Consider the following 22,004-nt stretch of genomic DNA (forward strand, 5'->3'; position numbering starts at 1 on the left):
TTCGTCCTTGTCTTTAGAAATCACCGGTTCGGGTCCTTGAACTTCCTTGCCACTCCTTAAGGTCATTGCGCTTACATTCTTTGGATTTGTCTCAGGTTGAGATGGCAACTTTCCTTGAACTTGGGACTCCAAACGGTTGATTGTTATAGCCATTTGATTCATTTGATTTTGCAATGATTGCACCTGTCCCAGTTGATTTCTCATGCTTTGCAGGTCTGAATCCGTCTTTTGTTGATTAGCAAGTAATTGCTTCATCATCTCTTCCATGGACGGACTTGAGTTTGAAGGGGGTGGTGGTGGTGGTGGGCGAGGATGATACTGCTGTTGGTGCCCTTGTGGTCTATTTGGCACAAAGTTAAACTGCCTATTTCCTCCATAGCTAAGGTTGGGGTGATCCCTCCAACCAGTATTGTAGGTGTTTGAGTACGGGTCGAACTGCTTTCTTGGCGCGGGCACGTGGCCAGCCATGTTCACCTGTTCTGCCGTTTCTTCTTGAACCAGTGGACACATTTCCGTAGGATGACCCACGGCAGTGCACACCCCACACACTTTGGCTTGTGAAGCACTCCCCACAGCTAATTGTCTTACGAAAGATGTTAATTCGGAGATCTGCTGTTGGATAGAGGACGTTTCCACCTCATTCACCCTACGCGTCGGGATGTCTTCTCTTGAACCAAACTGCTGTGAGTTCTCAGCCATCCCTTCAATCAACTCCCATGCTCCTCGAGGGGTTTTGTTCACCAACGCCCCTCCACTTGCAGCATCGATTATGCTTCTGTCCCTGAAAAGCAACCCCTCATAGAAATATTGAATGAGCAGTTGCTCACTTATCTGATGCTGAGGGCATTTGGTGCATAGTTTCTTAAACCTCTCCCAGTACTCATAGAGTGACTCGCCTGGGTGTTGTTTGATACCACATATCTCTTTCCTTAGACTCGCAGCTCGAGATGCCGGAAAGTACTTATCCAAGAATTTTTTTTTCAGTTGGTCCCACGTGGTGATACTACCAGGCGGTAGGTAGTAGAGCCAGTCTTTCGCGGAGTCCTTCAAAGAGAAGGGGAAAGCCCTCATCTTTATTTGCTCTTCTGTAATTCCCGGAGGCTTCATACTGTTGCAAACGACGTCGAACTCTTGCAAGTGCTTGTAGGGCTCCTCACCTGGTAGACCATGGAAAGATGGCAAGAGATGAATTAGACCAGATTTTAGTTCAAAGGGAGTGTCATCATTTAAATTTGGAAAAGTAATGCACAAGGGCTGCTGATTTAAATCAGGAGCAGCCAACTCCCTTAATGTTCGTGCATTTGCCATAGTGACTTCCTCTTGGTCTGAATCACTCGAATTGTCACCAGACAAATTTGTCGACTCAACCTCTGGATCAAGTCCCTGAGGTGCAATACCGTATTGCTCTTCTCTGAGTCGCCTGGTTTCTTTCCTCGTTCTACGCGCGGTCTTCTCTACTTCACGGTCGAAAATTAATTCGCCTGTACGAGAAGAACGAGGCATAAACTAGAAAAAAATACCAGAAAAATAGAACAAAAATGAACTTAAAAAGAAACAAATAATTAATGCCAGTCCCCGGCAACGGCGCCAAAAATTGACAGGTGTCGAGCCTGTGCAATAATAAATACCTACTCGAGAAAAATAAATTTTCTGTGTATAGTAGTGAGTAGGGTCGAATCCACAGGGATTGGGAAAAATTCGATTCTTTTTAAATTCGAGACACGGGGGATTTTTATCAGATAAAACTAAAAATAAATAATTAAACAATTTAACTAAAAAATAATTAAACAATTTAACCAAAAATAAATAAATAATTAATACGAATGTAAATGGCAATTAAATAAATAATAAATAAATTCTAGCCAAGGATACAACTACGCAGACACAGTCCATTCATCCGATCATTGATGCAAAGAAAGTTCACTTAATTTTATTAACAGGTTAGTTATAGTCGCCGATAAGCTCTAACGACCAGCTTTTCCTTAATTTATTGATAACCAAGGTACGACCATTGATTACCCCTAACCAGGAAATACTCCTAGGTACGACCGTAGGAATTAATTTCCTAATTGCATTAAAAACTAGAAAAGCCTAACCCAAATTAATAACACGCTACGAGGGTTATTTAAATCAGATTGCATGTCCCCCTAGTATGTGAAAATACTAGTTGTCACTAATATTAACCAACTAAACAATTACGGATTTAATTGATTAATTTGACAAGAGATTAATAAGTTAAATTGCACATCGGGCTCTTGATATCCAATTAACAAAATAATCCCATGAAAATTAAAATAGAAAACATGCAAATATTAACAAATTCAGGAACACGTAAAATTAATTAGATCTCACAGATATTTGGGACTGCGTCTTCGCGTTGATCCTTGACTAGAGGAGAAAATTAGCCACGCCTCATAAGAAAATTCCCACGCAATTTAATTGAATTCGAAGACATAAATAACTCTTGCTAGTAACTGAAAATGAAAATTTGATTCTCCGTAATCTAATGAAATAGAACTAGTTTCATGAAAGAAATTAGTCTAAAGGAAGAGACGGAAGAAAAATACAAAACAAATCAACTGAAGAGATCTTCACACCACACAAAACATGAAAGAACAAAATCCTATTTTATGACTAAAACTACCTATCTTCCTCTCCGTAGAGAGAAACTAATCTAATGTCTTTTGCCGCCCGCTCTCATTCTCCTCTGCACTAGTTTTATAAGAGAACTAGTTACGTAGGAAGCAAATAGAAAAGCTACTTTCATCATCAAAGTCCACCTATGGCTAATGAGTACATCTCCCAAAAGAAGAACACATTTTCTAAATCAATGTTACGTGGTCCCCGCAGAATTCTCTCCTTTTGATTTCTTATTGCTAGTGGACTTGTCAGGAATTAATAATAGGAAGGCAACTCTTCATCAGCAATTCCGTTGGTTTGCACAATTGGAAAGCTACAATCATCAAAGCCAACATCTTGGCTAATGAGTATATCTCCCACAATAAGGACAAACTTTCTACGTGGTCCCCGTTAGATAATGAAAGAAAACATCATCCCAATTAATTCCAGCACAATCATCAATTCCTCTGCAATTATCAAAACGGAGGAGTCCATTATAATCATCAATTCCAGTACAAATACACCCGTGAAACCTAGCTTGTATTTTCTTTAGAAACTTCCCACGTGTGGAGTATTTGTTGTAAGAAAATCTCTCTTTTCTGCTCTACTTCCTGAAATTGAGTCCAGATGCCAAATATAAGTATATGTTAACAATTAAAATAATATTTGGCATGGAAACAGGGAAAAATTAACAATAAAATTGCTAACAATTAATACTCTATCAATTTGCCTGTGCAATAATAAATACCTACTCGAGAAAAATAAATTTTCTGTGTATAGTAGTGAGTAGGGTCGAATCCACAGGGACTGGGAAAAATTCGATTCTTTTTAAATTCGAGACACGGGCGATTTTTATCAGATAAAACTAAAAATAAATAATTAAACAATTTAACTAAAAAATAATTAAACAATTTAACCAAAAATAAATAAATAATTAATACGAATGTAAATGGCAATTAAATAAATAATAAATAAATTCTAGCCAAGGATACAACTACGCAGACACAGTCCATTCATCCGATCATTGATGCAAAGAAAGTTCACTTAATTTTATTAACAGGTTAGTTATAGTCGCCGATAAGCTCTAACGGCCAGCTTTTCCTTAATTTATTGATAACCAAGGTACGACCATTGATTACCCCTAACCAGGAAATACTCCTAGGTACGACCGTAGGAATTAATTTCCTAATTGCATTAAAAACTAGAAAATCCTAACCCAAATTAATAACACGCTACGAGGGTTATTTAAATCAGATTGCATGTCCCCCTAGTATGTGAAAATACTAGTTGTCACTAATATTAACCAACTAAACAATTACGAATTGATTAATTTGACAAGAGATTAATAAGTTAAATTGCACATCGGGCTCTTGATATCCAATTAACAAAATAATCCCATGAAAATTAAAATAGAAAACATGCAAATATTAACAAATTAAGGAACACGTAAAATTAATTAGATCTCACAAATATTTGGGACTGCGTCTTCGCGTTGATCCTTGACTAGAGGAGAAAATTAGCCACGCCTCATAAGAAAATTCCCACGCAATTTAATTGAATTCGAAGACATAAATAACTCTTGCTAGTAACTGAAAATGAAAATTTGATTCTCCGTAATCTAATGAAATAGAACTAGTTTCATGAAAGAAACTAGTCTAAAGGAAGAGACGGAAGAAAAATACAAAACAAATCAACTGAAGAGATCTTCACACCACACAAAACATGAAAGAACAAAATCCTATTTTATGACTAAAACTACCTATCTTCCTCTCCGTAGAGAGAAACTAATCTAATGTCTTTTGCCGCCCGCTCTCATTCTCCTCTGCACTAGTTTTATAAGAGAACTAGTTACGTAGGAAGCAAATAGAAAAGCTACTTTCATCATCAAAGTCCACCTATGGCTAATGAGTACATCTCCCAAAAGAAGAACACATTTTCTAAATCAATGTTACGTGGTCCCCGCAGAATTCTCTCCTTTTGATTTCTTATTGCTAGTGGACTTGTCAGGAATTAATAATAGGAAGGCAACTCTTCATCAGCAATTCCGTTGGTTTGCACAATTGGAAAGCTACAATCATCAAAGCCAACATCTTGGCTAATGAGTATATCTCCCACAATAAGGACAAACTTTCTACGTGGTCCCGTTAGATAATGAAAGAAAACATCATCCCAATTAATTCCAGCACAATCATCAATTCCTCTGCAATTATCAAAACGGAGGAGTCCACTATAATCATCAATTCCAGTACAAATACACCCGTGAAACCTAGCTTGTATTTTCTTTAGAAACTTCCCACGTGTGGAGTATTTGTTGTAAGAAAATCTCTCTTTTCTGCTCTACTTCCTGAAATTGAGTCCAAATGCCAAATATAAGTATATGTTAACAATTAAAATAATATTTGGCATGGAAACAGGGAAAAATTAACAATAAAATTGCTAACAATTAATACTCTATCAATATGCCTACTCGCTTTCCATAGCCTTGAATGAATGTGATGGATGAATGCACGTCACCACGCTAGTCCAACGCTAGTTGTGGCCCTTGTACGCCACCACACTAGTCCAACGCTAGCTGTGGTTCATTGTTCCGTTCCACTAGTCCAACGCTAGTAGGAACTCATAGAGGGCTAGTCCAACGCTAGACCCAATAGGTCCATTTCCTTTTCATTAGTGCATTATTTGCATGTTCACTACATATCATGTAATTTTCCTTAGTTTTATCATTTGGCATGCTCCTCTAAACCTTTCCCCTTCACTTTAGGTCTTGCATTTCATGCTAGTTAGGGTACATTTGCTTGAGTGTCCCCTCCGATAAGGGAAACGAGCGAGTGTGGCTACTCGATAGCCTTAGCACGCTAGTTTTGCCTTCTAATCAAAGGGAAAATCGAAGTCGAAAAAGTTAGGAGTCATTCCCATACCCGACCTGATGCATTCCTTTAGGTTTATTCATTCTCATTTTTCACTTACTTACTTTTTTTTAATTCACATTTCTTCATCACTTTTCCTTTCCTTATTGTTCATTTTGATTTCTACTTCACAAAATTGCACTTAATTACACCTATATGCACTTATCACTATATTTCATACACTTGCACACAAACACTTGAATTTTTCATACAATTTCACACGTGCACCTTTTTATACACTTGCACACTTACACTTTAGCCATCATTTGCATTAATCGACCTCTATAAGGTTTTCCTTTATTGGCCGCCACAATTCATGTGGTTGGGACCAAAAACCTTACAAGAGACATTTTAGAATTTAGGTTTGCATTTTTTCTTTCTTTTGCATTCATGTAGTGCATCCAAATGTAATAAATTCTTTGGTTAAAATAAGAAAAACTTTGATTAAATCACGCAACTAGCCTTGGCTAGGTCGAAGGGGTGCCTTGGATTTTTATTCTTGCCTTCCCCTTCGTTAAATGTGACTCCCGAACCTTTTTCGTTGGTTTACGTGGACTAAGAGTCGTTTAAAAGGGGTTTCTTACTACTCTTTCCCATTTTTTCTTTAAAAATTCATTTTTAGGTGACTTGGTACACCTTAACTCATTACCAAGTGGCGACTTCGATTTTGATTTCAGAAACCCTTTTTAAACTACATTTTGGGTCAAATCGTCGCATTCTCAAAACCCCATTTAGACCCATTTTTCTTTTAAATCACAATTCATTTTCCAATCACAAATATATTTTTTAAACCATTTATTTATTTATTCAAAAAATGGGGCGCGACAAGGTGAAGAAGGAAAACAGCTTCCCCAGAGAGCCAGTGACTTGAAGGATGTAGCAGCAATGGTGATGAGTAAAGATGGTTGACTCGGCTTGCAAGTGGACAAACAAAATCCAAACCTAAGTCATAAGATTTGCCCGAAAGCCACTAGAACTTGAACTACGTGTCATAGTTCGACTATTGTACCAACAGTGTGCGGCCTGTTCGTCTTTTTTGGTAAAAAAACGGAACAATACATATGCATGACTACCAACAAACCTTTGTGCTTGAATTGTTTCGTTTCAGGAAAGTATTCAACTTTTAAAATGAAAAAAATATGAGTTTATGGTCATGTAGTCCAGGATCACTGTCGTTTCAATCAATTGCATATTAAATCAGCTTACTTTAACAGAACCGAATTGTATAGTCCACAATTGCATGCTAGAGGGTTGGCAATATAAGATTTAAAGGTAAACCCATATCCAAAATGTTTAACGCAGTATCATGAACCAATTGTTAGGAAATTGATTTTTGTTCTTTTAAGTAGAATCCTTATTTTGTGTGGAAATAATTAGTTTTCTAATTGTTTTAGTTACTTGTAGTAATAGTCAATTTCTTTTCTATTTGTATGAGTTTAAAACTTAGAAATTATTTCCTATTTAAATGAAGGTGTATTCAAGCTGATGATGTTCTTGAATCATTTCAACTACCGATTGACAAGCTGATTGATTGACAAATAATTATCTAAAGTATTCCAGGGTCAAACCCACATAGATGAATTAATTTACTACTTTAATTATTTTCACAAAAATAACAAAATTTAAATTCAATGTGTGTTTTAATCACTACTCAAAAAATTAAATAATTAAACCAAATAAGATATAGGCGAGAAAACAATTGGCAAAAGACTAGGGTTTCAAAATTTGATCTAGAGTTTGAATTAATTATCCAATTAATTTCTTAACATTTCAAGAACGTATCACATGCAAGTGCCTGAGATTATCTCTCAATACATTTATTTTGTACCTAATTAAATCTCATCTCTCTCTCGAGATCATAAGCATTTGATCAAACTCTTTAAGAACTTAGGTGATATAACTATGTCATACAAACCCTAACCTACTCTCATGATTAGACTAAATATGTTTATTTATCTAGTGCACGGCACTTCTCAGTTCAATACAAATCCTAAGTGTGAAGACTCACAAAATTTACCTATTTTAAACTCCTAATTTTAGCTCATTTAATTATTTATTTGGCCAATTGCCCCGATTATTATTTTCTAACCTTTTTAGACCTAATTATATGGATCTATAGTTTAGTTATATTTTTATAGCGACTCGTTTAAAATTTTAATTTTTGAAGGCTCGTTAAGTGAGAATAGTAAATGCGCGTTTGGAAACAATAATCGATTTGAGAATACAATGAGTTTGAAAAAATTGGAGACTTGTACATTAGTCTTAAAATAGGTATTTTTATACTTAAGTATTCAAGTATTAGTTAGTGATACTATTGTTATAAGAATTTCTTGGAGATTTCATGTGACGGTCCCACCTCCCCCTAGGGCGTACCCAGGGTTCGGCGGACCGCCTGACCAACTCTCGCCGGGACTCAGTCGTTCACTACATTCCTCAACCAGATTACAATATAAATCTCAAAAATTACATCAAATTCTCCAATAATTACATGTTATAAGCGAAGCGGAAACGATTCCCAACTATACATCAAATGATTCCAAATCCAAACTGTACAAGATATAAGCCATCCAGTCACATGAATAAGTACTACAAGTCCTTCCTTCGTCTTGAGCCCTGTGGAGGGGAATAAAATACTTTTGGGGTGAGCTAAAAGCTCAGCGAGTAACTAGTAAAATCAGTAATCAAATCGGTTTCACAATAGTTCATTTCAATGATGTCATAAATCAAACGATAAGTCAAGAAAAAATTACAACATTTACAAGAAACCATACATGAAAAGGATACGTTCGTTCGTTCATTCGTTCTCCTGTCATTCCCCTTTCCTTCATTCATTTGAAAATGCATTTTTCATTTATCAATAAAACCCTCGTTCGTTCGTTCGTTCATTCAACCTTTCCTAGACATTGACCAGGCTCCACCAACCTCCACCAACCTCCACCAACCTACAAGGTAATACTCGAGTATACCAAACGTTCACCCAGGTCACCATATCGCCCGACCGAGTCCGCTTCTGGTTCGAGTCGATCGGTAACAAGGGGCAGTGGCCAATTCAGCCAAAAGGCTTACATTCATGCACAAGTAACATTTCAATCGTTCCATCTTTGAAAATTTCACATTTATCGAGGTCGAGTGCGATAAAGTACACACTCGCCTAGAAAACTCATTTTGGAAATCATTGAAAGAACTTAACACGTTATCAAACAATAATACAAGTCATGAAGTCAAGAAAATACAACAAACAAGGAACACTCACATGCAAGCATGCATGATATGCAATCGAGTAAATAATACAAGAAAACAGTTCAAAAGTAACTTTGGAAACAGTTTAGGGTCACTCACCTCCACGGCTCAGGAACCAACCATCATATATCATTGTCTTGCTCAAATCCAAGTCTTAGATTACAAACTCAATGCAATCAAGTCCTTTTAAAGTTCGGACAGCACTTCCACTAAATTTGCTTACTTTTCTAGCCGTCAAAGCTTCATTATTTCCTCAGCCAGTCCCAAAGTCACACAAATAAGTTCATTCAATAACCGTTCAATAAGCTCCAAGTAGTACGAGTACAATTCAAGCTAGAGAAAAGTCCGGAAATGAAAGTTAAGTTCTAAACCATAAAAACAGTTTTTTACATCATTTTGCGGTTTCGGCACCATTGGCACTACAATTATCGGATGGAGGTACAAGATACACCGTTTCGAAGCTAAGAGATAGGGCTACAATGTTGAAGAAGACCACTCAGTCCAGTTTCGAGTGTAACCAGGTCAAACATTCAATATACTACACCAGAACCGTAAAAACAGGTTCACAAACCGTATTCTAGTTCAAACATCATAAGTCAGTCTCCCTAAGTCCAAATCAAGTGATTCCAAAGCCATCCGAAAGCTAAGATACACGGCTACAATTTATCAGAAGACCTCAACAACCAATTCCGAAGTATTCCCAACCAAAATAACCAATTACAGACGCAATTATCAAATTCGGATAGAAACAGGGCAGCAGGGGTAATTCAGTCTTTTCACAAGCTACGTTGCTCCGATTGACCTGAAATTTTGTAGGCATCTCTAAAATATCATTGCCTACAACTTTTATGTTTTTACCCAAGGCCAATTCGGCCTCTAACTATGAGGTACTGTGCCGGGCAGAATGTAAACAATTGAAACCCTAACTTTCCAAATTTCTTTCCAAAACAGAAATTTCTTGCAATTAACCACTTTTTCCACATTCTAGCTTCATTCTAGATCATTTCCAATCATCATACATAGCCACAACATAAGAATCATATTAAATCAGAAAATTCATCAATAATTATAAAACTTCACCAAATTCAACCAAAATCAAGATATAATCCACAAAATTCCCTCTTAGGCTACCACAAATCATTACTTTGACATTATCAAGACCAAAGGAAGCATTCCCTAGCTACTCACCTTGAAATGCAAGAAAAGGATCAACTTGGGACCTTAATCCTCCAAACAACTCCACTAATCACCTTAAACTAGCTTAGCAACTCACTTTTGTGGAGAAATTTGGAATTTAACCGGTAGGTTTGCAAGATTCAAGCTAGAAATGAAGGAAAATTGAAGAAACTCTCTCTCTCTTTCTCTCCTCCATGGCCGGCCAACAAGAAAGAAATAAGAAGAGATTTTTGGGTCAATTTTGTTATATGGTAAAGGTAAAGTTAAATAGTCAAAGTCAAGAGTGAATTGGATGGTGACACTTGTCACCTTTAGGTTTAAAACTTATCTTTTTGTCTCTCTCATACCAATCCATAATTATCTCTTAACACCTTGTAGAAAAATATCACTTAGCACAAAACTCCAACAAGTTGTCAAAAATATATTGCATTTACCGCATTTGCGGGTCCCACGTCCATAATACACTTCAAAATTAACGTGGACTAACTTGGATCAAGAAAATGATTTGAAAACTATATTTCCTTATAAAAATGTATAGAAAATTAATATATTGAAGAAAACAAACTTATAGACAAGAAAACAAAATAATGTCGAGAAAATATATAAAAATTTTCGGTTTCTCACACTTATACTTTCTGGGGTGTCACATTTCACTTCATCGCGCACAAATCGGAAGTACACATTTTTACGCGCACGATTAATTGAGGGATCTTAGACTATTATTTTGGGACTACTAAGAGTGAATAACAATGATATGAATGTGAGTGCATTAGAGGTTTAGTGCACTAATGTAACAAACTCAAGAGGAATCGAGCACAAAACGCGCGCGTACGCACTATTCACGGTTGACTTTTGTGCACAAAACACCCAACCATTAAGCTTCCTTTAGAAGCTAACTCCACCAGATTTTTGCCCTCTCTCTCTTCACTCAAGCAGCCGACCAAGGAGGAAGAAAAACAGCTCCAAATTCTTCTTCATTTCTTCACTAAATCATCACCAAATCACCTCAAGCTTTAACTACACTTTGCTAATCACTTGGAGAGCATCTTAAGCTAAGAAAGAGGTTTCATTTGCACGGTTTTCTTGAGCTCCATTGGACCGAAAATTCTGCCTTGAAACATCTAACAAAGTAAGTGACGATCAAGTTTTCAAATCTTGATTTATGGAAGTTCTATTGCACATATAAGCTCATGCATGCATGTGGGTAGCTTTATTTATGTTGGAAAGATGATGTGTGGGCTTTATGAACCCCCACTATGGTTGAATGGACTGATTTGATGAGTTATGATGTTATTAATGTTGGTTTAGTGCTTAAATTAGTAGAAATGAGTGATATTATGGATGAAAGATCAAAGGGAGTGAAGATGGAAATTTTTTCAGTTCTGCCCCTGTCATTTCCGTGACCTTTAGTGCGATTTTTGGTGGCTCTAATGACTTGTTTCTGATGTATATGTGTAATATAGGTTGTGTAAAAAGTTTCATAAAAAAATTTCATGATTTGGTTGGCCAAATGATATGTTTTCGGAAATCAGCAAAACTGGAAAATTTTCCCGTAACTGCTCTGGCAGTGTTTTTGTTTCAGCTATAACTTTTTGGTCCGAAGTCAAAATTGAGTATTGTTTATGACACTGGAAACTAGACATTCCAAGCTTTCCAACAGTATAAAATGTACATTCTGATTTCACTTGAGTAGTCCATACCAATCATTTGAACATGACTGTCCTGTTTTACGTTTACACTAGGAGCTCTGTTTTGAGCAGCGAATTGATGCTCAAATATGAGCTAGCTGTGGATAGATTCTGAAAATGATTTCTTCTAAGAAAATGTAGCTTTATGAATCTAGTTTTCAACGCCACTAACCACGCTCTATTCCAAGTTGAATTGAGTGAGTTGTGGCCAAAATCCGAAACTGACTCAATGATTTAAAATCCTTATTTTGGACAGATTTGTAACCAATCTTGACTTGGGACTTGCTATTCGAAATTCTTGGTATAAATCACCTACCAAGTGTATCTTAGATCCTTATTAGACCTGGTTATCATAAATAAGACATGTTTAGGCATTTTATTGGCCAAAGGTTTGAGAAAAAGAAAACTAGAGGTGCAAGGCAGCTTTGCCTTGGAGATTTGGAAATTTTGATGATTTTGTTAACTAATTTCCCGAATGAATTTTCCTATGAAATTTGGTAGAGGAATAGCTCTTATATGGCAAGATAATGCTGCCAAATTTGGAGCCATTCTGGGTCCATTTCGATATTCAATCAACGTCCCAAAGTCAGCGATTTAAATCTGAAAATTGGCCCAATGGTTTCAATTTTTTAGCAACTTTGAGCCGCCATATCTTGGTGCTCAGAACCCCAATTCTTGTTCAGTTTTTGCGTTTTAAATTTTGATTGCAACTCTAATTGAGTCTCAAATTTGAAAGACTAGTTCAAATTCTGTGAATTTTTGTAAAGACTCACAAAAAAAAATTATTTAATTTAAACTCCAAATTCAAACTCATTTAGTTATTTATTTGGCCAAATGCTCCAATTATTATTTTCTAATCTTTTTAGACCTAATTAAATGGATCCATAGCTTAGTTATATTTTTAAAGTGACTCGTTTCGAAATTTAATTTCTGAAGGCTCGTTAAATGAAAGTAGTGAATACGCAACTGGAGTAAAAAATCGATTTGAGAATACAATAAGTTTGGAAAATTGGAGACTTGTGCATTAGTCTCAAAATAGGTATTTTTATATTTAAATGTTCAAAGGTTAGTTAGATATACTACCGTCATAAGAACTTCTTAGAAATTTCACTATCTCGCGCTTAAATTGGAAATACGCGTTTTTACGCACGCGAGTAATTGAGGAACCTTAGACCATTATTTTGGGACTATTAAGAGTGAATAATAATAATATGAATGTAAGTGCATTAGAAGTTTTAGTGCACTAGTGCAATAAACTCGCAAGGAATCGAGCACGAAATACACGCGCACGTGCATTACTTTAGTGGACAGCCTTGAGTACAATTGAGCCACACGTATTAAGCTTACCTTAGAAGCTCATACCATCAGCATTTCCTTCCTCTTATACTCACAAACAGCCGAGCAACAAAGGAAGAGCAAGACCAGAAAATTCCTCCACTCTCTCTCCCCAATTCCTTGCTCAATTACCCCCAAATTTTACATGCAACCCTCAAATCACTTGGTGATCAAGATAAGCTAGGAAAGGAGCTGCCTCTCACGGTTTTTCTCCAGCTCAAAGTGACCGAAAATTTCTGTCTTGGCTCTCTAAGAAAGTAAGTAATGATCAACCACTTAATTCTTGATTTATGGAAGATAGATTACACTCATGATCTCTTGGATTCTTAATCCTCACTTAGCACATAATTCACAACATATCCAATAAATGGAGCTCCAAATTTGAAAAAAAAAGAAACGAAAGTCACTTTCTTTTTTTTCTTTTTCTTCATTATTCTCTCTTACTTATATTTTTTGGATGACTATGCAATATTTTATTTGTAAATTATAATAAACTAAATTTTGTTTATCTTTTACTTTTTGTGATTGTGATAAAGTAGGATATGATTTATTTGCTTATTTTAAGTTGATTTCTATCATGATTGGTATACTTTAATGGCTTGAGCAAGGGTTGAGAAGATGTTAAAAAAATAGAAATTCATAAGAAAGCAGTTTTGAGCATATATAATAAAATTGATGCAAGTGTATTTCCTTTCAAATGTCATTTTTATATTTCAAATTTATATTTTTATAGAGTATAGCATGCGATGTGGTAGCACTACAAGAGATTATTTTTGAGGTGATAGTTTTCTTGAAGTAAACAAAGTGATTTAGGAATAGTTTTATTTAGCACGTGAAAGGGTAGTTTAGGGTTTTTAAAATTTTGTTACATAAATAACAAAGTAAGGAAGGTAAGTAATATTTTTAAAACCTTAGGAGTGCTAGGTGATAATAAGAGAAACCTCAGGAGAGGTTTCTGATATTACCTCTTTAAGTTAAGTTGTTGGTAAAGTATTGAGTTACAAACTATATAATAAACAAAATTAAGCAATTGCTAGTTGTACAAAATGTTTATTATATACAAAGCATTTCAAAGTTTATTGAACTTTAAAGATGGAAGATTATCATATTTAAACTAAGTTGTTGCATATTTTACTTGGATTGTGACAGTAAGAAGAGCAAATTTTCTACATTGTGTCAAACCAGTCCATACAACAAAACCTAAACAAAATATATACAAAGCATTTATTGTACAAAACATTCACTTTTGGATAACTCAATAATTTTACAAAACTTTGATAACTCAATTTATTGTAATTTAACAAACCAATAGTGAACATCAAATCATTATTAACATCAAGTCAAAACAATCTCAAATCATTATATTAACATCAAATCATTTGATGTTAATATAAAAAGTTAATTACAAATTTTATTAACTTTACAATAAAGTTAATCAATAATTATAATAAACTTTTTATATTTTAAAATTATAATAAAATGTTTGATAAAATGTTTATAATAATTACAATAAAGTTTTAAATAATTATAATATATTGTAATTATCATAAAAGGTTGTATAATAATGAAGTTAATAGTTTTACTAACTTTTTCTAAAGGTTTACTCATGCTTTGTAATTTTATTTAATTTTTAAAATTTTTTATTAATATCAAATCATTTGTTGTAATTTTACAAAACAATCTCAAAGCATTTATTCACTTTTGATCTCTAATGTTGTGATTTGGAATCATTATATATTTTTTTAAATTTTTAAATAGTGAAATTAAGGGTTTTAGTAGGGATTGAAATATGAACTGTATATTATCATCCAATTATAACTTATTTAACAAAGATATGCTATTTAGGTTATAATCGTGTTGGTACAAGATGATTATAACCTAAATAATGTATCTTTCTTAAATAAATAATATCTGGATTATAACATACCAATAATAAATAAAATATAAAGTAGTGAAAGAAAAGGAGATTGTATATTCATGATTTCATTACATATAAACCAATATCGTTACAATTTTTTATAAATTAAGAATATAATTAAGTTAAAAAAATAAACATGCATGTAATTTGAATTCTTTGTATTCTTTCTTTGCTATTTTTGTCAATATATAATGGAGAATAAATTATCCACCACGTAGATTTTTTTCTTTTTGCTTGTACATTTTGACAATTAAAATTTCATAGATAGAGATAGTTGGGTTTTTTGCATTTTCCTTTTCTTATAATCATATTGTTTTAACACAATCCAATGCAAAGAAAAAGAAACAAATCTACTTTTCTACTTTTTTTCATATGAGCGCAATATTTTTGGTTTCAGTATAAGTGTTTTTGATGATCATAGAACAGGAATGAAAATTCTGGCTAATTAACAATTTTAATATTAATTTTTAGTATATTGCAGTGTTTTATTTTTTTAATTGCTAGCTTTTAATCCATAACTGCTACCATTATTGTTAATTATTGAAATGCACTAAATTTGTCTAATTACAATTATCACCGTTAATGAAATTTACTTAATTTTAAAGCTTTTCATTTCATAGCTACTACAGTTATTCACTAATATTGCAATACAATAAACATGTGTAATCATTAGAAAAATAAGGGTATTTTGGGTATTACAAAAAAAATTTGGATATCATTCTTCATTTTAAGTTTACTTTATTATAATTCTTATTTTATCATTGGAAATGACTTCTGCATGGCTTGATTGCTGGATTTGGTTTGCTCAAGGCAATACAAGTGAAACATTAACATATTGCTGCAAATGATAATGTTTGTCTTCCCTTGAATATCATTGATTTGGATGTTGTCTTTGATATTATTTAAATTGTATTTCTAGTTTCTTAATTCATTTGCTATTCACTTTAGATCATTTTATGAATTGTTTTCATTTTTTTTTCATTTTACTTATTTTGAGGATTTGCTATTAATAACAATAATGGTTTATATGGTGCTATTTCAGATTTTCTTTTTTCCAATTTGATACCAATATTTCAGTTATAAAGCTGATATAACTTTTTGTATATTGAAATTCCATTGGGTGCAACATGAAAAGTTCTTCACTTTCTGAATTGGATGTGTACAACTTATATAATTCATCCAAGAACTGTTTCTCAAATCACTATATTTCTTAAATTGTTTCTTTCTAAACCAACATGGTATGATGCAATATAGTGACCTTAATAGTCAACCATTATTTTCTTCTAATCCACCTACAATTATGATTTTATGAAACTTGAACCACAAATTAAGAAGAGTATAATTGGAATGAAAAAAAGTAAGATCATAATAGTGTTTACATTCGCATTCCAAAGTACCAAGACACATACACACATATACATATACTAGGAAAATGCATGTGCGTGTGTATAGTGTGTAATTTACCAGCTTTTCCAATTGGACAAATCATTTAATGGTTAGTCGATTTTGAATCTGCTCATATCCTTTTTTAAAGTACAGAAACAGTGAACTAAAGTGAAGATTCACAATGATCATTTGCAAGCAATCTACCATATAATACTCTCATTTGACGTAGAAGTTTCTTTCAAAGTGCCTTACTGAATTTAAATAGTTATATGTTTAGTTACTTACTATGATATTAAATAAAATATGTATTATGTAATATAAGTACATGGAATTTACATGTTTTAATTTTCACTTATATATTTTGGTTTTAAATAGTAGACAGGAAAATTTTTACGAATGTCTAAGCTTGGTTATGAATGAATCTTGGGTGTCTGTATATATATATATATATATATATATATATATATATATATATATATATATATATATTATTTAGTGTACAATTACATTATATTATTATACTCATAATAAAAGCAGTGTACATGAGTAAAATACTTTATATATATTCAGTACAACGTTATAATATAGTTGTACATAAAAAATTTAAATATATGTACAATAATCGGATCGGATTACACAAAATACAGCAGCACCAGCACCCAGTCCATTTAACTTCCCAGAAAATACTTTAATTTGTTAAGCTGTAGATTGAGTTTATCAGGAGACTAAAGAAGCCTAAAACATACTAATGGTTAGATGTGCAAGTTATACATATTACTTAAGTAGCGTTCATGATGTTATCGGACATTATTTTTAATTTTACACGTGTTTCTTCTTGCATACAAATACCATATATTTACTCCTTATCTTGAGAATATCTTGCTTAGACTTCAAAATGAGAACGTCATTCTAACAAGAAGGTGTGACTTTTGATGGAGTACATGCTTGCATTTGAAGCACCATAATGATTTGATTATTAATTATTCGTTAACTACTTCCTTTGTGTTGAGTGTTTATGTATTGGTTTACATCATAGTAAATTAAGTTGATTTAGCAGCTGGTCAGCACATATGTTGTCCTAGCCTAAGTTATTCAGTTAAGGTAGGATAATATATGTGCCAAATGACATTGACCTAGCAACTGCTTGGCACATATATTATCCTACCTTAGCTTGTGGAACAAAATACTCTTACGGTCTTCGAGATTTTCCTCATTGTTTTAGTTGACCTGTATTTTTTTCTACGGAGGAAATTTCATTGAAATCCTATATGGTCTAAAAGTTGTTAGAGTATTGCTCATAATTGACTTGATTGCAAGAATGATCTTCCTAACTCTGAATAGTGCAAGCTCGTTGCATTCTTGAAATCAGATTGCCATTTCTGTTAATAATTAATTCTTAGCCTAGTTTAAAATGCTGCAAAATTTAAGTACATCAAATAGCATAACATTAGTTCTTGAAATTTTGCTTAAAACAGCAGCGCAATTGGAGCTCAACTTCTCTTCAGAAGAGAAATCGAGAGCAGGAAGATGGAATCACTTGCTGCAATGTTTCACTTATGCTTGTGGTGCAAAGCTAGATGTATCTAGCCACAAAATGGCAGAACACCACTTACACAATAAAGTTTTCATATAAAATTAGTAAGGGCAAATTATATTTTACCCCTGTGGTTTAGCATTTTTTTTTTTTACATAACCCCCTATGGTTTCAAAAGCTATACATAACCCTCTCATGATTTGGATTAAAGTGTCAAAGTGACGGAAATAGTCATTTGTAACAGAACTTTTAGAAATGTCGTAATTACCCTTATAAATACATGACACACTAATCCCTTATGATTTTACTATATAATCCCCTTATGGTTTAATATTTTACCATATAATCTCCTTATAGTTTTCAAAATATGCACATAACCCCCCTTGGTTAATAAATAATTTTCAACTTTATATAAGGGTATTTTTAATATTTTAGGTGACTCCGTTACGAATGATCATTCCCGTCACTTTGATACTTTAATCCAAACTATGGGAGGGTTATATATAGCTTTTGAAACCGTAGGGGTTATGTAAAAATGCTAAACCACAGGGGGTAAAGTGGAATTTGCCCAATTAGTAATTTCCAGTGACTTCTTTAATCACATTCAGACTCGGTCTAAAGTGGCTGCCAAGGATCGTTTATCTGGTGCAACAAGAAAAAATTTCCACCAATTCTCTCTAAGATGGATGAATAAAAAAATAGTTGGAAACGAAACAAAGAAAGCAATTGTATATTGTCCGTAGCATTATAGTCATAGGCCAATTAAAAGCATGCATGCATGCCTGCAGAATCAATGAGGAAATCCTGTGTTATTCTACTTTGTTGCTGCTTTGGAGTTTGTATTGCAATAGATACCATCACAATCTCCCAGCCTATCCAAGACTCTGATACTATAGTTTCCTCTGGCCAAATCTTCAAATTAGGCTTCTTTAGTCCTGAACAAAGTAGTGATCGCTATGTTGGAATAATGTATACTCTACCTGAAACAGCCATTATATGGGTGGCTAATAGGGAAAGACCTTTAAATGATTCTTCGGGAACTGTTGTAATCCTAGAAGATGGTAATCTTGCTGTATTAAATGGAATGAAGGAGATACTATGGTCTACTAATGTTTCAAGTTCTTTGGCGAATTCCAGTGCACAACTCCTGGATACTGGGAACCTGGTCTTGACAGATGAGTCAAAGAGGACAATCTGGGAAAGTTTTGAGCATCCTACAGACACTTTTTTGCCAAAGATGAAATTAGGGGCTAGTACAATAGGGACGAGCCAAATAACCTCATGGAGAAGCCCCTCTGATCCATCTATTGGAACTTTCTCTGCAGGTCTCAACCTTTTCCAAACTCCTCAACTTTTTGTTTGGAATAATAGTAGCCCTTGCTGGCGGAGTGGTCCATGGAGTGGTACCACCTTTATTGGGATAGCCGGCATGACTTCTGCATATGATAATCGACTTGATGTCTTGAAAGACAGTTCTGGATATCGATATCTCACTTATAACTATGCAAATACTTCTTTTTTTTACTATAGGTTGAGTTCATCAGGGAGTATACAGGCAATGGTTTCATTAAGTGGAAAAGGAGATTGGACCATAATCTGGTCAAGTTCAGAGAACCAATGTGATGTTTATGGAAAATGTGGATCTTTTGGGAGCTGTAATCCTCAGGATTCCCCAAGATGTACATGTCTGCCAGGTTTTCAGCCAAGAGATCAGGATGAATGGAATCAAGGAAATTGGACAGGTGGTTGCATAAGAAAAGAATTGCTGCAATGTCAGAGAAATCAATCTTCCAGTACAGCGGACGACCAAGATGGATTTGTGAAACTTGCAAACATGAAAGTTCCAGATTTTGCTAAGCCAATAGCAAATTCTGAAGAAGAGTGTCGTAAAGACTGCTTAAACAATTGCTTATGCACAGCTTATGCATTTTATAATGGCATTGGATGTATGCAATGGAGTGGCATCTTAATTGATTCGCAGCAGCTTCCCTATGATGGGGCAAACTTATATATACGAGTGGCATATTCTGAACTTGGTAAGACATTTTCCTGTATTTTTTTTCTTGTAGTGTCTTTATTACTTTACGCTTTATTGTCTTATTGGTTCAAATCATGTATAATATGATCTGATTGCAGCTATATTTCTCGATTATGCTCTTGAAACTGAGAAATTTCGAATTTTCTGTTTTACTTTAAAGTATTGGAATAATATTTGTGTCTCTACAAGATAGAAAACACAATGATCACAAGGAAGGCTTATGCCTATATTCTTAGTAGATAAATATTCTTAACATGCTGTTGGAACATTTGACATACAGATACAGATGCTAAAGGGGGTATAAATGTTGTCATTGCAAGCACAGTGACTGTAGTAACTTCAGTCCTTGTATTCTGTGCATTCCTTTGTTGGAAGTGGATTGCCAAGCAGAAAGGTAATTTGATTTAAATGCTGCTAAAAGTTTTCAGAGTAGTCATCATACATTTACCTACTCATTAATAAATAGGCAAAGAGCAACAAGCTATGGTGCCATCAGTGGAAGAAGTGCATAAAGTGGAAGAAAAGTTCACCATAAACTTCAACCAAGCCAAGTTTGAAGAGCTACCTCTGTATACTTACGAAACATTGGCTAATGCAACAGACAATTTCCAATCAAACAATAAGATAGGGAAAGGTGGTTTTGGTCCAGTTTACAAGGTAAACTGAGTTTGGCTTCGCATGGTTTTTTAAGTTGCTCAGTGTTTTCTTGGGTAGCATTTGATGATGATCTATAAGCAGGGAAAGCTGTTAGATGGCCGGGAAATTGCAGTAAAGAGGCTTTCAAATTCTTCAACTCAAGGGATTGAGGAGTTTATGAATGAAGTCGTGGTTATTTCGAAACTCCAACACCGGAATCTTGTTAGACTTCTGGGCTGCTGCGTTGAAAGAGAAGAAAAAATGCTAGTCTATGAATATATGCCAAACAAAAGTCTTGACGCCTATCTATTTGGTAAGAAATTCAAGTTCTCTTTATGTTTCTCATCTAACTTTCTTTCATTCCATCTAATCTGAAAATATAAGGGTGTTTGTGATGTCCAGACTCCAGAGAACTAGTAAAACAGAAAAATAGAGCACATTGTAAGTCCCTGCATAAAAGTAACACAAAAACTGGGGCATATTAATTCACATTATTAATGTTACAGATGCTAATAAACAAAAACTACTTGATTGGAGAAGACGTGTGATCATTGTTGAGGGGATTGGCAGAGCCCTCCTTTACCTTCATAGAGATTCAAGACTAAAAATTATTCATAGAGATCTGAAAGCAAGCAACATCCTTTTAGACGAAGATCTCAAGCCAAAAATATCAGATTTTGGTTTAGCTAGAATTTTCGGAGGCCATCAAGATCAAGCTAATACTAACAGGGTTGTGGGAACATAGTAAGCCTATATTTGGTTTCTTTTTGTCATTTATACATCATAACTAATTCAAATTGTTTTCTTTTCCTCATAAGTTGAACTCTTTTTGGATAAATGATGTGATGACAGTGGCTATATGGCTCCAGAGTATGCAATGCAAGGAAGATTTTCCGAAAAGTCTGATGTCTATAGTTTTGGAGTACTATTGTTAGAGATTGTTAGTGGAAGAAGAAATACTAGCTTCTATAATTATGAGAATGAGCTGAGCCTGCTTGGACATGTAAGTTACATTGATTTCTACAACTGATACAGTATCATGACTCAAGCCAAGTTCCTTATCCTCTTTTTTGTTATTAAATTCCATTCTTGATTGCGATATCACAGGCTTGGAAATTATGGAATGAAAGTGAAGCAGCAAAACTGATAGATGCAGCAATAATTGATCCAGCTTTCAAAACAGAGATGTTGACATTCATTCATGTAGGATTATTATGTGTGCAGGAATTTGCAAAAGATAGGCCAGATGTCTCTGCTGTTCTTTCAATGCTTAGCAGTGAAATTTCAAATCTCCCTCGTCCCAAATTCCCAGCCTATACAGGAAGATTAGGTTCCTCAGGAAAGTCTTCTCGAGAAAGGGTTTATTCTATTAACAACATAAGCTTAACAACTGTCGAAGGCCGATAGACAACCTGTGTACCCATTTCTTTCAGAAACCAATATTTACCACTCTCTATGTACCAAAACTCTAAATCCAGTAGATAAATCTTTTGTTTTTTTTTTCCCCAATAGCAAAATTTTGTAAGTT

General features: G+C 34.2%; 1 protein-coding gene and 1 non-coding gene across 2 annotated transcripts; both read left to right on the forward strand.

The window, feature by feature from the left end:
* Nucleotides 1-829: 829 nt before the first annotated feature.
* On the forward strand, nucleotides 830-936 carry LOC113743876 (small nucleolar RNA R71). Its single transcript, XR_003461226.2, has one exon. It is a non-coding gene; the product is annotated as a small nucleolar RNA R71 (small nucleolar RNA).
* Nucleotides 937-18,777: 17,841 nt separating this feature from the next.
* Nucleotides 18,778-22,004, forward strand: LOC113736868 (G-type lectin S-receptor-like serine/threonine-protein kinase At1g11330). The gene is made up of 7 exons (XM_072083858.1): nucleotides 18,778-19,838; nucleotides 20,121-20,234; nucleotides 20,307-20,497; nucleotides 20,579-20,789; nucleotides 20,983-21,220; nucleotides 21,329-21,479; nucleotides 21,584-22,004. The coding sequence occupies exons 1-7, from the start codon at nucleotides 18,887-18,889 to the stop codon at nucleotides 21,881-21,883; spliced, it is 2,157 nt and encodes a 718-aa protein (XP_071939959.1). The 5' UTR covers nucleotides 18,778-18,886; the 3' UTR covers nucleotides 21,884-22,004.

This window comes from Coffea arabica, chromosome 1c (genome assembly GCF_036785885.1).
Source record: "Coffea arabica cultivar ET-39 chromosome 1c, Coffea Arabica ET-39 HiFi, whole genome shotgun sequence".
In the NCBI taxonomy this organism is placed as follows: domain Eukaryota; kingdom Viridiplantae; phylum Streptophyta; class Magnoliopsida; order Gentianales; family Rubiaceae; genus Coffea; species Coffea arabica.

Coding starts and splice junctions, on each gene's coding strand:
- LOC113736868 (XM_072083858.1), top strand. CDS start 18,887: ATGAAGGAGATACTATGGTCTACTAATGTTTCAAGTTCTTTGGCGAAT. Junction 19,839..20,120: donor AGTGGCATATTCTGAACTTG/GTAAGACATTTT, acceptor TTTGACATACAG/ATACAGATGCTAAAGGGGGT. Junction 20,498..20,578: donor GTTTTGGTCCAGTTTACAAG/GTAAACTGAGTT, acceptor ATCTATAAGCAG/GGAAAGCTGTTAGATGGCCG.